At 40.1% G+C, this 17,272-nt stretch overlaps 1 protein-coding gene across 4 annotated transcripts in view; it reads right to left on the reverse strand.

Annotated features, from left to right (window-relative positions):
• Positions 1 to 7,537: 7,537 nt before the first annotated feature.
• The window catches only part of MAK (male germ cell associated kinase), a gene marked incomplete at both ends in the record, with an annotated part of 38,454 nt that continues 28,719 nt past the window's right edge, over positions 7,538 to 17,272 (reverse strand). For 2 of the 4 annotated variants that reach the window (XM_080710752.1, XM_080710751.1), the window contains 2 exons: positions 7,538 to 7,692; positions 15,153 to 15,284. In XM_080710752.1, coding sequence (XP_080566878.1) covers positions 7,538 to 7,692; positions 15,153 to 15,284 — 287 coding nt within the window. Of the gene's footprint in view, positions 7,693 to 12,403; positions 12,524 to 13,718; positions 13,794 to 15,152; positions 15,285 to 17,272 lie in introns of all 4 variants that reach the window. The other 2 variants (XM_080710749.1, XM_080710750.1) reach the window with 2 other exon arrangements.

Genomic DNA, 17,272 nt, shown 5'->3' on the forward strand with positions numbered 1-17,272 from the left:
GGAATTTTGGTAGAAATTACATCTGTGTGTCGCTTTGAGTAGTATGGATATATTAACTATTAATTTTCTAGTCTATAAATATGGGGTGATATTCTGTTTGTGTTGGCTTCAGTTTCTTTCACCACTTTTATTTTTCAGTGTACAGCCCTTTTACCTAAATTTGTTCCGAAGAATTTTACTTTTATAGGTATTATGAAATTTTTCTCTTGCTTTCTTTTTTCAGATTTTTTTATTGCGAGTAAATAGAAGTGCTTCTCTTTTTTTCATGTTAACTTTATATCCTGCAACTATATTGTATATGCTTATTCTGACAGTTTTTTGGTGGAGTCTGTAGGGTTTCTCTCTATAAGATCATGTTATCACCAAACAATGACAATTTCACTTTTCCCTTTTCTATTTAGATGCCTTTAATTTCTTTCTCTTGCCTCTCCGTTCTGACAGGGGCTTTTAAATACCATGTTGAATAGAAGTGGTAAGGGTAGGCGAAAAAAGGTTTTCAATTTTTCACCAAATATAAGTTGTGGGCTTTTCATACATGTTTTTTTTTTTTATTGTGTTGAGTTCCATTCCTTCTCCACCTAATTAGATAAAAGGTTTTTTTTGTTTATTAGAAAACATGTTTCTCAAATGTTTTCTCTGCATCTAATGAACTGATCATTTGATTTTTTTGTCCTCTCAGTTAATATGATGTATTCTATTTATTGATTTGCATATACTAGGCCATCTTTGCATTCCAGGGACAAATCCCATTTGATCATGGTAGATGATCCTTAAAATGTGTTGTTGAATTTTGCTTGCTACTTTTTAGTAGAACATTTTTGCATCTATGTTCACCAAGAATAGTGGCCTTTCTTTTTGTCTTTTTGTAATATCTTTGGCTTAGTATGAGGGCAATGCTGAACTAAGTAAAATGCATTTGGAAGTATTCCCTTCTCTCAGATTTTTTAGAAGAGTTTGGGAAGTATTGGTATTGGTTCTTTAAATATTTAGTATAATTTAGCAGTGAGACCATCAGATCCTGGGCTTTTCTTTGATGACAGACTTTTAAAATTACTGATGAAAACAGTATGGAGAATCCTCAGAAGAATGGGAACAAATATACCATTTGATCCAGCAATTCCACTTCTGGGTATCTACCCAAAAGAAAGGAAACTAAACTACCAAACTATTGCATGCATATCTATGTTCAGAGCTGCACAATTCACCATTGCCAAACTATGGAACCAGCCAAGATGTCCATTAACAGATGAATGGATTACAAAACTATGGGATAGGTACACAATGGAATTTTACTCAGCCATAAAGAAAAACACAGTTACATTATTTACAGGGAAATGGATGAAACTGGAGGACATCATACTAAGTGAGATTAGTCAGTCACAAAAACAAGAAATTGGATGCTCTCCCTAATATGCAGAAGCTAGGGAGAGAAGGGGTCATAGGAGGAACTCTAGACAAAGAAAGAGATACTATAGATGAGCAAATAAGGCGACCTGAGGGGGAAGAGGAAAATTTTCTAATGCTCATGATGTACGTTAACGAACATATCAAAGTCAATCACTTAGCCAAACATGAGAAGGAGTCAAGGGAGGGAATGGGGCGGGAATGGGCAAGGGCTAATTGGGTGATGTGTGTATATATGCCTCCACCATCTTGTACTCCATTAAGATGTATGACTACAATGCAACAATAAAAAATTAAAAAAATATATCTTTACTAAATACAGTTCTGTTCTGATTTTCTACTTCATGATTCAGTCTTGGTAGGCGGAACTTGTCTAGGAATTTATTCATTCTATGTTATTCAATTGGCATATGTTATTGTGGTCTCTTACACTCCTTTATACTCTGGTAGTATTGGTTGTAATGTTTCCTGTTTCATTTCTAATTTTACTTATTTGAGTCATTCCCATTTTTGGGGGGGGGGTCTGGCTAAAGTTGTGTTAATTTTGATTGTCTTTTCAAAAAGAAACAGTTTTGTTGATATTTCATATTGTTTTTGTCCTCTTTCATTTCTCCTCTAACCTTTTCTTCCTTCTGCTTACTTCGAGCTTAGTTTGTTCTATTTCTGGTTCCTTGAGATGTAATGTTGGATTATTTGAGGTCTTTTTTGATTTCGATTTTTATTACTATAAACTTTTCCCTTAGAATTGCCTTTGTATTATTTCATAAGTTTTGCTCTGTCGTATTCTTGTTTTGTCTTGAGACATTTTAAAAATTTCTCATTTCTTTACTCACCTATTGGTTGCTTACATGTGTTTAGTAACATATTGTTTAATATCTATGCATTTGTGCATTGTTCAGAAATCCCTCCTATTGTTGCCTTCCAGTTCATAGCATGGCAGTAACACGTAACATATTCTGGAGACTCTTCCCTGAGCACATGTGAAGAATGTGCATTCTGTGGCTGTTGGATGGACTTTTCTGTATAAGTCTGTCCGGTCTATTTGGTCGGATATGTTTAAGCCCATCGTTCCTCTTCATTTTTTGTGTAGATGATTTGTGTTGAAGGTGGAATATTGAAATCCCGATAGAATTGTATTGCTGTCTCTTTCTCTTTTCAGTTTTAACATTTGTATTTACATTAGGTACTTAGATGTTGGTGCATACATATTTTATAACTATTTTATCATTTATCTTATTTTTTATTATGTGATGTTTTTCTTCTTTGTACTTAGCTTATGTCTGATACAAGTGTATCTCCCTCTGCTCTCTTGTGGTTTCTGTTTATACAGAATAATTTTTGGTTCTTTCATTTTCAGTGTATCTTTGTCCTTAAAAGTGAAGTAGGCACATCAGCTGAGTCTTATTTATTCATTCAGTCACTCCATGTCTTTTTATTGAAGAATTCAATCTACTTACACTCAAGATAATTATTCATAGGTTAAACCTACTACTCCCATGTTTTCAGTTGTTTTCTGAATGTTTCTTCCTCTCCAGCTGTCTTCCTTTCCTTTGATGTTTTTCGGTATACTTTGAATCGTGTGTGTGTGTGTGTGTGTGTGTGTGTGTGTGTGTGTGTGTGTGTGACTGGGACTTGAATTCAGAGGCATTCTGCCTCCAAGCTACACCCCGTGCCCCCTTTCTTTTGTTTTGTTTTGGGACAGGGTCTCACAATATTGCTGAGAATCTCGTTAAATTGATGAGGCTTGAACCTATGATCCTATCTCTGTCTCCAGGTACTGGGGTTACATGTGTGTGTTTTTGCTAAGGATTTTTGCTTTGTGGTTACCCTGAACCATAACATGGTATCTGTTATCTGTATAGCATGCTATAGCATGTTTATGAGTCAATCTGATATCTGATAACAATTTAACTACCTACCACTTTGTTGTTTTGATGTCAGAACTGGAATCTTTTTTTTTTTTGAAGGGAGTCGCTGTGCATGCCCCACACATGAGTGGGAAGTTGTGCTCCCCTCCTACAGGGCGGAGTATCTATGTAAGTCCTTTGAAATTCTGATACATGGGATATTTATCTTTCTCCCTCCCTCATATATTCAACGTGGACTCATAATTTCTTTGGGTTATAATGCTTTATTGATTTTCTTCCTCAAATTGTTGCAGCGTGACCATTTGGAGCTGTTTTAATTGGCTCGTGCGTCATGTCCTGGGGCATAGCCATCAGTGTAGCTTTCTTGGTTTGTGTTTGTTTAGAACTTCCTTACTGTCTGGCACTGTAAGACCTGGGCTCATCTTGTCTATTTCCTGCCCCAGGGCTCTCACAGCCATTTTTCCCAATGCCCTGGTTCTTTTTATTGGACATCGGTATTAGAAACCCAGATCTGGGTGCTAGGAACATGTGTCACTATTGGTTTGAAATCTGCTTTAAAATCTTTATTGTTTCATGCTTTTATCTTTAATTCCATTTTGCTTTTTGTTACTCTTTGTCAAGTGGAAAATGCAAATTGAACATATTTTTGATGTTCCTTTTTTCACAAATGGATCAAGTATATAATTTGATATGTTTTAGCTATGTTTATAAGTCTTAAATAGTTCTATCACTGTTCAATATAAAGAATTTTTCATTTTAACCCTGATTTTCCTTTTTAAGTCATTGTTTAGAGCCAGGCATGGTGGGGCACATCTATAATCTCAGTATGTAGGAGGCTGAGACAGAAGGATCGCAGGTTCAAGGACAGCCTCAGCAAGTATTGAGAGTCTCATCAACCCAGCAAGACCTTGTTTCAAAATAAAAAATAGGGTTAGGGGTAGAGGTCAGGGGTAGAACGCCCCTAGGTTCAATCTCCAGTACCACACACACACACCATTGTTTAGAATAATATTTTTGAATGTTGTGAGTTGATTTTGTTATATTCTTGTTTTATCATACTGCAGAATGAGAATATGGCATATATATTTTCCACATTTGAGTGTTATTTTCTTTGAAGCTTATCATAGGTCAGATTTTTGTGATTTTTCATGTGTGAAAGAATAATATTGAATATTTTCCTTACTGGTTAAAATTTTATTTCGTATACATTGGATAAAATCTGCTGTGTTATTCATATATTTATTTTAGGCCCTCAGATCTGTTTTCTTAGAAAATCCCCACACTCAAGCCGGGTGTAATGGTGCACACTTGTAATCCCTGTGCTTGGGAGGCAGAGACAGGAAGATCACGTAGGTTTGAAGCCAGCCGCACTGGCTTAAGAGACCTTGTTTCCAAATAAAAATATAAAATAGGTCTGGGAGTGTAACCCGGAGATAGAAGGGTTTCTAGGAACTCCAGTACCACAAAAAAAAAAAAAAAAAAAAAATCCTCACACTCTCATTATGATCATACAGTTTTATCCCTAAACTTATTTTGGTACTAGGGATTAAAACCAAGGGGCATTCTACTTCTGAGCTATACCCCAGCTCTTTGTTGTTGTTAATTAATTAATTTATTTATTTATTTATGGTGGTACTGGGGTTCCTGGAAATCCTTCTACCTCTGGGCTATACTCCTAGACCTATTTTATATTTTTATTTGAAAACAGGGTCTCTTAAGCCAGCGAGGCTGGCTTCGAACCAGCGCAATCCTCCTGTCTCTGCCTCCGAAGCGCGAGGATTTTAAGTGTATGCCACCACGCCTGGCCATTATTATTTTGAAGTAGAGTTTCACTAAGTTGCTGAGGCTAGCCTCAAACCTGCAATCTTCCTGTTTCAGCCTCCCAAGTACTGGGATTATAGGCATGTACCACCATGCCTGGCTTCTTCCTATATTTACAGTAAGTATTTGCCTTATATACTTTCGTTTTCTTTAAATAGTTTAGAAATTTTCAAGTATGCTGAAAAGTTTCAGTGATTTTCATGAGCACCTGTATACCCTTAATCTTAGTTTACCACTTTACCTAAAGTCAAAATTAAGCACATATTCTCTGTGTGTATGTAAGCACAGATGAAAAAAATCTTCAATACTAACAAATCAAATATCACAATACATAAAAAGAATTATATACCACAACCAAGTGCAGTTTCTCCAAGGTATGTGAGGCTGGTTCAGTTAGAGAATAAATTAATGTAATCCAGTACATCAACAGACTAATCACACGATCGCATCAATAAATGCACAAAAAGGATTACACCAAATCCCACATCATTCATAACAAAAAATCCTTGCCAATCAGGCATAGAGGGAAACTTTCTCAATTTGATAAAGCGTGTATTACTAAGTGAAAAAAGCCAGTCTGTAGAGGTGATATGTTGCATGATTCCACCTCTGATGTTCTGGAGGTAGGACGGTTGTTCTAGGAGTTACTAGATGAGCAGTTGCCCTTTGCCTGAGGTTCAGGGGTAGGGAGGGCGAGTGGGTGGAGCCCAGGGATCGGGTGAGGACCGGGCAACTGCTGGGCACCATACCGTAATGCCAGGCACCGTTGCACACGGTCAAGACTCATGAGAATGGACAACACAGTGTGAGCCCTGATGTAAAATGCGGATTTTAGTTAATATTATAACAATACTGGCTCATCCGTTTTAACAAATAGACCACAGTAATACAAGATGTTAAGAACAGGGAGTATTAGGGAAGGAGGACGTAAGGGTATTGTAGCTCTCTGTACTTTCTATAAACCTAAAACTGCTCCAAAAAAAACTATGAATAAAAACAACACCAAATAGGCTTCAGGGGATAAAGTTTTAAAATGTTAAAAAAAAAAGCCCACTAACCATATTTATTTAAATATCTAGTCAGAGTGCAAATTTCTCAGAAACACAAAAATTTTTATTAACTTCGAGACATTAAAACTGTACATATGTATATAATCATTACCACTAGGATAAATTACTCTAGATTTTCAACATGTAAAACCTGAACAGCTGTATCTTCTATACAAAAATATTTTTTTATACTGTGCCTTTGGATAATGCCAACAAGGTGATACCAATTGCACTAACATTTGTTACAAAGTCATAAATACATACAAATATCAGCAGTTGATAACATTATTCTTTAAAAAGAATATACAGTACTAATGTTCAGTCCATATAGTGGCAAGTACTCCTAAATTCAAAAGGTCTATTTTAAATGCCAATTTAAGAATAAAACTTAAAAAAAAAATGTACTAGTGAGACCACTGCTCTGGCAACTGAATGCATTTGCTCTGCTGAGGGAAGGTGGAGGTCGGAGGCAGGTGGCGACCGCAGCAGAAGGGTTTTTCCGGGGAAAGCTGGCACGCTTCATCTCTGTGGCTGGCAGGAACATGGACACACAACGTGTTCTGCAAGTCAGATGAACAAGCTTCACAAACACACTTTCAGGAACTTTCTTAATGTGATGATGGGAGACCCATGATATGCTTACTACAGAGGCCATGAAGCCCCTGGGTCTATCTAGCAGCTGCCCCTAGTTCATGGCCATGGTATTGGTCAAGATCAGACAACAGACTCCTTCTCCACAAAAATCTGGCAGCATGACTTTGATGTCTTATGTTAAGCATAAGCTTGTTTCTAAGACATTCTGCTCAAGACTGGAATTGTCACTGAGCTCATAGCTGCAAAGTAGAAAGACAAACAATAATTACGACCCTTCTGCCATCACCAGGGTGGGAAAGAAGAGCCTCAGCTAGGCAAGGCCCAAGATGGACAGCACGCCCAGGTTCGCCATACTCTCTTTTGGGGAAAAAACAAAACAGCAAACAAGTTTGTGTCAGTCACTGTGAAGTGCTGAAATGTTGAGTAGTTTGGGCCAATATAAAACAAATGAAAACAAAACACTCTACAATGCTTTCTGGAGGCATTTTTTTTTTTTTAAAAAAAGGCTTCTTATTGTACTTATCTATTAATTTGTTATCAAATACTTGATACTTTGGCAAATAGTTTATTCAATATTTTGTAAAGTCCTACTCATATATCAGTACTGTGGGCCATGATGCTAAGAAAACGCATTTCGTTTCTAGGAAAGAAATAAAATAGGAGATGATTTTTTTTTCTCTGTTCTTTGAAGTACCCACTCTTGCATATTTCTTCCAGAACTCAGTAGAAATAGACATCTGTAGACATTTCCCAGGGCCAGGGGGCTTGCGCGTGCTCTGTGGAGCACTGTCTGGAGAGGGCCTACCGGTGGCCCCCGTACTTGGCCACCCAGTCTGTCCTCCCGTGCACAGAGGAGACTGGCTGCGCACGGTTCATGATATTTAGATTTTTTGCTGTAGGATTGTAAGTAGGTCCTGAAAACTGCGCCCGGCCAGCTTTTGTGTTCCAGGTATATTCTGAAAGAATTCACAATCAGAAATTAGAACTTACTCATTTGACTATCAAATTTAAATACAGCAGTTTATTCTTTCATTTTTATGGGGGAGGACTAATTTACCTTTAAAAGATTAATTAAGTGGCCTCTGAAGTTTTTTTTTCTCTAATTTTAAAAGTAAAGGTTCTAGTGTAATATTATGTCGTTGCCGATTAGAATCTCTGGAAGCTTGAGCCAGTATTTTTTATTTATCATTCTGATGCTGCTGCTATTTCTAATACTTCACATTAAGACAGGCAGTGCCAAGTAAAATGACCAAGAGAGATTCTTGGTCCAGAATCAATGAGCAATGCCCGTGGTAGTTTGTCTTTGTGATATCACACTCCAGTTACAGCTAAATAATATTAAAACACAATAGCACTACAGGAATATATTCATGGGATTGTGAATCCTGTAAAAGCTTGGCTTAATAGAGCTACATATATGGGGTCCTATAGCAGATTCCTTTTTTAAATGAAGATAAGGAGCCAGGTGTGGTTGGCACATGCCTGTAATCCCAGTATTTGGGAGGCTGAAACTAAGGATTGTGGGTTCAAGGCACAATGCCCTGGGGGTGGGGAGGGAGGGGAGAGAGAGACAGAGACAGAGAGAGGGAGGAAGGATATGAATGAGAATGATAATGATTTATAGAATTAAACTCCATTTTTTTTTTTTTGAAATGAGGTCTTTCTATGTTGCCCAAGCTGGCTTTAGATTCCAGATCCTCTTGCCTCAGCCTCCAGAGTAGCTTGGATTAGAGGCATGTGTCACCAAGCCTGGCAAGAAACTTCATTTTTTATGGGGAAAATTATGGATGATAACACAACCTCTGAAATGACAACCTGTTTCTAGGATCCCAAACCTTTAATCACAAGCTTTGTTTTACCCATTCGGCAAAGTTGATTAAACTCAAATGGCAGAGTGAGTGACAGATCACTTTTTGGAGGACCTTACTGCCTCCGGTCCCTCTCACTGCCCCCTCACTTAGACTTAGGAGCCGGGCCTCACAGGCCTTCTGTCTGAGGGATGCTCCACCTTTCCTTTGGGGTTTAAATCATCATTTCACATTGTGTAGCTGTCCTCCTCATCGTAAGCCCCAGGGGTCAGTGCTGAGGTGAGCCTGGCCATTTCATGCCCCTGACTGGCGCTCGGCACACTTACTGGCATGATCCACCCAGCTTTTCTTATCCTTTACTAGAATTTTACAAGATGGAGGAGGAAACTACGTGAGCTCGTGGTCCTGATGTGCCGACGGCCTCAGCCTACAGTGGACACAGCGTGGAGTGTGGACGGCCCCCGGGCAGACGCCCCCCTGGCTGCTCTGTAGTTTGGCCAAGGCAGGGGGGGACCAAGGGTGATGGCAGGTCATTTATCCCATTTTTACCCAGCTTAAAATTCTCAAAGATAAAGCCACTCGAAAGCTACTTAAGAGGCAGCAATGTGTCTAGAAGGGCTAGCTAAGACACCACATTTTCCAAGAGCAGACGCTTAGTTGTGACCAGTGGCATACAACAAAACATCATTCTTTTAAGCCGTCATCTTTTTAATTTGAGCTGACACATGAGGGCCATAGATCAAAATGGCGTGTAGGTGGATAGAGAGTATGCGAGGGACGGGAGCGGAGGGAAAGGGAGAGTGATGGCATGTGTGATTCAGGGAAAGGGAGTGGGAAGGTAGGTAGGTGGTCATGGGAGAGGCTCTGAGTAAGAAGTGAGGGGTTTGGGAAGGAGCAGAAAGAGGAGCATGTTTCCCAGTCCTGAGTCGAAGCCATCTCCTAAATGCATTTAAATGTCTGTGTCTGGGCCAATATTTTTAAAATCTTCTTGAAAGAGGGAATCATTGCCGGGCATGGTGGCACATGCTGCTTGTAATCCCAGCATTTGGGAGGCTGAGACAGGAAGATCACGGTTCATGGACAGCCTCAGCTACTTAGTGTGGCTCTTTACAACTTAGTGAGACCCTGTTTCAAAATAAAGAATAAAAAATAGGGCTGAGGGTGTAGCTGGGAAGTAGAATGCCCTTGAGTTCCACCCCCAGTACTGGGAAAAAAAAAAAAAAAGAAAGAAAGAAATAGGGAATCATTTGACAAGAGAGTGGTAATGTTGAGATTTAGCTTTCTTTTCCTAGAAATGGCAGGGTTCTTCTTGGTGAAGAACCTAGTAGCTGACCATGAAGCCCGGATCCTGTGGCAGGGCCAGAAATACCCTTGTGCCTTAGCCAGGTGCTCTGCACCTGCCGCCTCCCAGAAGCATGGCAGTCAGCTCTGTAATGCTGTGTGCGTATTTCAAAAGCTGCGTTTGGACTACCAAGGGCATTTGGCTTCTTGTGGAAAATGCTAAAGAAAGCAGTTGGGGAAGGAATTTGGTGATGCCACTGTGATGTAACTTCTAGCAAGATAAAAAGCTGCTAAGAAGCTGTGCGTGGTGGCACACGCTTGTAATCCCAGTACTCGAAAGGCTGAGACAGGAGGATCGCAGCTTCGTGGCCATTCTCAGCTACTTAGTGAGGCCCTCCACAACTTAGAGAGGCCCTGCTTCAAAATAAATAATAAAATATACAGCTGGGGGCCTAACTTGGAGGTAGAATGCCCCTGGGTTCAATCCCCAGTACCGCAAAAAAAAAAAAAAAAAAAAAACAAAAAAAAAACACCTTCTAGGAGAGAGATCATCCTAATACCCTCTGTAATAGGGCAGCGGGGAGGATTAAATGAGTTCGTGTACGTGGAGAGCTTAGAACAAACCCTGTGCTGAGTGGCTGTATATGCAAGAAGTCACTCCTGGCCATTCTGGTTATTTTCAAAGCAGGGCATGAAGAGGTATCAGGGAGTCTGGAGAGAGATTACATGGGAAGGGAGTTAGAAATTAGTTTAATTTTTCTTCTCCAAACCTGAGGGTGAGAAGGGCAGAGAGGGAGACTGAACGGAGAGGAAATAGTTGAAAAAATATGGTAATGACCTGGTTTTATTTTCTTGTGGGATACTGCCACCCAAGTGGGAGACTGGAAGACACATCTCTTACAGAACAGTGTTTTCCTAAGGATATGCATGGACCACTTGAGAGATTAATATTTACTTCTTTTTTTTTTTTTACCTTTCCTCCTAGCACCATCTGTAGGAAAATCTGATAAGCAGAGTAAATGAAGAGATAACAAGTTATGAGAAAATATTTAAAGAAAGAAAACAGGAATATGCATGCTAATCTGACAGAATAACTAATATATAAGGTCCTTATAAATTTTTTTAAAAGACTCAATTTTTAAGAGCAGGTACCCAGATAACAAAAGAGTCTGAAACATAATTTTCTACTTTTATATTAAATATTGCTGCTAAGTCATGATGAGTGACTCATTGTAAGGCTGGCTTAAAATATTTGAAGCTTTGTAAAAAATTGTAAAAAAAAAAGTTAAAGTATTAACTTTATTTTGTTTCAGCAGAGAGACAATAGAGCATTCCTTTTTATAGGTAAGAAAACTGAGTCCTACTTACTTACGCACTTTACTGTGGTCAGAAATAAAAAGCACTTTTTGTTTTGCATATTGGGCTGCAATAGTATGTACTTCAAAGATGGTAATTTTGAGCTGGGTGTGGTGGTGCATGCCTGTAATCCCAATTCTTGGGAGGCTGAGACAGGAGGATCACAGGTTCAAAGTCAGCCGTAGCAACTTAGCAAGACCCTGTTTCCAAATTTAAAAAATAAAAATAAAAATAGGTCTAGGCATAGCATGGAGGTAAAATGCCCCTGGGTTGAATCCCCAGCAACACACACACACACACACACACACACACACACACACACACACACACGTGGCCATTCCAATCCATAGTTTTAATATAAGATCTTGGTTAAGACCAGTTGTGAGAATATTTTGGGAGTTGATTTATAAATTAAGTAATAACTAGGTTTATCTTTACCAAACTTCTGATTATTTGCTTTCATGTTTTTAGGTACTTCAATAAAGATATCAATTTTTAGATTAAAATAATTTAGAGAACATTTATAACCAAATCTGGGAGGCTTGGGTAAGAATGATCCCCTTCAGTTTCACGTGGCTGTCACACGGCACGCCACCTGTGCAAGCCGACCTCAGTAAGCCACGACTTTGAGAGTGGAGGGACAGACCCTCTCATAACCTGATGCTGCGGAACCACAAAACCCAGGGGCCACAGTCCTGCTACCATTCATTTCTATACTCTACGATGGAGCCTTAGAGTGGCCACAGGTCACTCACATGGACACCACGTGTCCCCACTGGTTAGCCTTTGCTCTGTGCCGGGTCTGAGGGAAAGCTCTGAACAATGCTCTTCCCACATCTCCTTGTGCACACTCTTTGGAAATGGACAAGCTCGGTGCCCATGAGCCGTGTGACCTTAGGTAAGTTACTTAGCATCTATCTCCTCATCCGTAAAGGAGGGGTCTACATGTTGGGGGTACGAGGAATAAATGATGTGGCCCCTGGAGCCCTCTGTGCCTGGTCAGAGTAACCACCTAATCAAAGGCAGTGCTTTCTTCACTATTAGACTTTCTACTCATATTTTTGGAAGAAAAAACAGGACATTTTGATAAAAACTGTTAGGACTGTGTTAATGAGACAAATTCACAAGTTCTCACTCAGGACAAGTGACTGTATAAACCTAAAAAGGAAAAGCTACCCTGCTCAGAAGTCTCAAACACCGCACGTGGGTTGGTTGTTCTTACCTGAAGCCGTCCCACTGAGAGGTGCTAAATGGATCCTCTGGCCAGTCGACCACACGTCTTTTTTGAGAAAGGAAGGAATATATCCTGACGGGCTGTAAGTAGTATAATTTCCAAGATTTCCTAGTGATGTATCAAATTTTCATGGTCAAAAAGTGACTTTTTTTTTTTTTTTGCGGTACTGGGGATAGAACCCAGGGGCATTCTATCTCCGAGCTATACCCTTCTTAGTCTTTTTATTGTTGAAACAGGGTCTCACTGAGTTGCAAAGGGCCTCGCTAAGTAGCAGAGGCTGTCTGTGAACTGCAGTCCTCTGGTCTCAGCCTCCCAAATGCTGGGATTACAAGTGTGCACCACCACATCTGCCCCTCTTAGCCCTATTTCTTATTCTTTATTTTGAAACAGGCTTAATAACTTGTGGAGGGCCTCACTAAGATCTGAGGCTGGCCAAGAACCTGCAATCCTCCTTTCTCAGCCTCCCAAGATTACAAACCCGGCTAAAAGATGACTTTAAAAAGGGCTGCACAGTAACTTTGCACACTATACCTGTTACTTCTGGACACTGTTGTGAGTGTCTGCTGTGTTCTAGGTAGGCACTGTGCCAAGGGCATCACAGAGACTCTTCAGTCCCGAGAACAACCCTTTTAGGTGCGTGTTGCTATACCTACTGCAGGGTTCTGTGCAATGTTAAATGACTTGCCTAAGGACTGAGCGAGACTCTTGAGCTCAAGGTCAAGGCCTGTCCGGCTCACGCCGAACACACCAGGCTTTTCCTAGCACCAGTTCTTAACACTAAGGCAAGTTTTCTTCCAGGAAGGCCATATCTCTGAAGTGTTCCCTGTGTCTTTCTTCATTTTGCAAAACTGTGAAGAGTGGACTTATCTGACATGGTTGCTGTAAAAATTGGATAAAGTGTATGCAAAGCATTTGGCATACAGCCTGTACCCACGAAATGTCAGCTAATGTCATTGTTACTGCCATCTCTGTCACAACCATAATCACCACTAGGAGCAAATGATGGATCTGGGGGGAAGCGTGGGGATGAGCTGAAAAGGAAAACTAAAGGCAGGAGGTCACTGCTAAGGTTGAAAGGAGAGCAGAGGAGGGTTGGAAGCCAGAGGTGCGGAGAAGAAGGGACAGAATGGGTGTCCAGGGCTGTGGTGGAGGGGCAGAGGAGAGTGAGCCCCAGGGTTTGTAGGCTGGGTGACTGGGTGGATTATCCTAGAATAGCAGTTTAGGAGGAGAAGCAGGTCTGGAAGACAACTTGATAAGAGAGTCAAAGAGCAAATTATACTCATTTATGATGCCCAGAAGTTACCTTTTGGGTCCTCTAATTTTTCAGGAAAACTTTCATTGCATGAGAGTTTTTCAATTGGTTTAATTATGCTTTCTTCTAAAGCGAAGGCAGATGGAAAGAAAGAATAAACAGTAAGGAGAATGTTACAGGAAATGCAGAAAAAACTGATTGAGATGATGGATGAGAGGCTCCAGAAAGAACTCTGAAAATGAGAGCCTGTTCCCATCAAGCTTGTACTCGATGCCAGTCGTAGATTCTCCTGAGACTCCAAGCTGAGTTGCCGCCAGCTGAACTGATTTGTACGACTGGTTGGTTCTGAGAATATTATTTTTCAAAGCCTCTCGACTCTATCAAATGGGTAAGGTGAGTCTGAAAAGCTTTTAAAAAGCCTGAGTATGTTTCTTCAAATCAGAATAACTGACTAGACGGCTTGTGTACTTCAACCACAGCTGTCAAACTTTTGTGACCCAGTACCACCCACATTTTTTAGAATGTTGTCCCTCTTCAGACACTTTTAAGTCGTGACCTAAATTTTTTTTCATTTTTAAGTTCAGCAGTTGCAAACGATGATCTTTCTTCCTTTCTTTTTTGAGACAGGGTCTCCCTATGTTGCCTAGGCTGGCCTTGAACTCTCTATCTTCCTGCCTCAGCCTCCCAAGTAGCTGGGATTACTGGCATGCATCATCACACCTGGCTTGCAAAGGATGTTAGTTTTGGCACAGTATAAACATTTAAAGTATAAAATTATCATATTTATCTTTTGAGTGTAACCACTGGAATCTAAACACCATAGTGATTTATGTCCACCGGTGTTGATGGAAAAGCCAATTCCTTTTTTACACAAATCTCCTTTACCCCCTAAAATTATATTTCCCTCACACCTCAGCTTCCAAATTTTATCCAAATACAGTATTAGACATAAATGTCTTTAAAACAGTCGCTCAAAAATACTTGTTAACTTAAAACATTTTTAAAATTTCCTAACCACATTAAAATATTTTTGAGGCTGGGGATGTCAGGTCTTCCTTTAATTTTCTGAAAGCTAAGAACTGAAATCCACCTGACCTTAAAAACGATTTGCTTCCCATTCATCTGTGTTACTTTTCCAACTCTGACTTCAGCATATCAAACTGTGCCTTTGACTGACACCCCAGGTATTTTTACATTTTAGGGAAACAGAAAGGTGCTATTTCAATCGGTGAGAAGACTTTTCTGTTGTAAAGTGGAATTCAGAGACACCTGGCTAGTAAGGCAGATCCACTTAGGAAAGGGCACAGTGGAAGACCCGGATCTCTGATAACTGTCTGTGCTCCAGCAGCATCTGAACGACCTGTGCACGTCTTCTGGAGGTACACGTACCTCCCCTGGAAGAAGGCGGCTGCAGCGTATTTAAAAGTAAACATCTGCAGAAGGCAGACAACGTACTTTTACATTTTAAATGTGTTCTTACATTACCTGCATTGCTCCTTTTGAAAGCAAGTTCAGCCCCAATAGGTCTCAGTGACTTAGGAAATAACCGGTTATTCCACGCGTAGGAGTTTATATCCTTTCCACTAGCTACGAAGGTCACGTTCTTGGGATTTACACCTTAGAAGAACAAAGCAGTCATTTCTCAGGTTAGAGTGTGATCATAAACTTGAAGAAGAATTATATAAGATATTCAAAGACATGGTGTGGACAAAACAGTAGAGTTAATTTTTAAGTTAAAACGTAGCACATACTTGCTTTTTGATGATCCTAACATGATCCTAAGCCCTTAGTACATACCTGAAATACTGACGGTGGACTTTATGAACAGAATAAAACATACCTTCTATAGAACAAGTAATGGTAAGCACTTGACATTCGTGCTACATATCTCATAAAAATTGGGGAGGCACAAAAATTTTCCTTCGGAAACAGGACAGCTCCATGTCACATCTGTGCTTCCAAGTGTGTCCTCTGGGCCAGACAAATGGTAGGGAAAACACACTTGCCACCTGTAACTCAGCAAGATACCTTGCTGAGTAGGACAGTATTTATAAATATGGTTCAACAAAGAGTAAGTACTGAATATTTAAATTATTTTGTTAATCTAGCTAACTTTGGCAGCATCCCTAAATAGGTTTCTTTTTTTTAAAAAAAAAAGTAAATGCATATTCTGTTGAAGATAATTGATTTTAAGATAAAGATTGTAATTTCATTGGAATGAGACACATCCTAGAATTATAATGTTAGACGCCTTCTATATATCAATAGTTAGGAAGAGGCAAAATAAATATAATTTGATATTATAATGCTACTTTAATGATACATATCATTACATGATGATAATCTCTCACCTCAAAGGAGACTTAAAAAGTCAGTTAGCAAATATTTACTGAGCACCTACCGCATGCCAGGCAATGTGTGTGGCATTGGACAGAAAGTGAGAAACGAAACAGCCCAGTGTCTACTCTTCAGTTTCCTACAGTCTAGTCTAGGAGGGCAGCATTCACAGTTATGCATGGGTAAGTAATTCACAGTGTGCAGCTGTTTACTAGAATCTGGTGTGGAAGAGGTGAATAACAGAAGCAATTGAGTCTTTAACAAAAGCCATTTTGAGTTGAATGTGAATCATGTCCAGGGGGGTAGTGGGGTCGCGTTTTGGACGAGGACCTGGGATAAGCAAGAACTCAGAAATGTTCAGTATGAATGCAGCAAGGACAGGGTGTGGTTCAACGTTCAGCAGGCCAGGGGCCAGGGGTCGAAGCATGCAGGACTCTCTGTGTCATGTTAGGAAACCTACAGTGGAGAAGAGGCTGACACAGAAACGCCTCAGGACATTTGAATACACAGGGTGGAAAGGAAGATGGTAAGTGACAAATGGGGAGAGATGAGGACCACCAACCAGGGTTTCACAAGTGCTCTGCAGTGAGCCGCTGTGCTGGCTGGTGGGGAGGGCGTTGGCTGGTGCTGGGAGTCCTGGGGCCAGGAGTAGAGAGGGTGAGACCAGAGGGCACCGCTGAGAGACTGTTAGTGTTTCCATCGCATGCTCTATTTGCAACTACCTGTGATAATTAAGTACCTAAGGCTTACAGGGTGAGCTGATAGATGACCGCAGTCCCATTGTAAGTAACAGAAAACAATCTCAAAGTCTTGATCCAAGTACACAGCCGGTCAGTAGCAGGTGAGTAACTAGGGCGCTTGCGTCTCTTTCCCTGAAGGCCAGTGTCACAGATCTGCCAGTCCTTGTAGGATAATGTCATGTTGCCCTGCAATTATATGGTACATTTCTAGAGCTCCCATAATCCTACAGGTTGGCGCTTAATAAGATCTTTTATATTTGGTTTTAGGGTAGAAAAGAGGTTCTACAATGACACCATTATTTCTTATTCCTGAAGATGTTCAATCATAAAAATAACTAGGGGTCATAAATATGTGTTAAAACCTGCTTCTTATCTGGGTTTTTATCTTTTGACAGTTGCTGATTCATAATAGGTGCTCAATAAATGTTTGTCAAGTGACTGAACTGAGCCCAAGTATAGTTTATAACCTCATCCAACTCTAGAGGGGCCATCTTCAAGATAGTAATGCCAACAGGGTAACCGGAAGGC

This window comes from Muscardinus avellanarius (assembly GCF_963383645.1).
Source record: "Muscardinus avellanarius genome assembly, chromosome: 14".
Taxonomy (NCBI): domain Eukaryota; kingdom Metazoa; phylum Chordata; class Mammalia; order Rodentia; family Gliridae; genus Muscardinus; species Muscardinus avellanarius.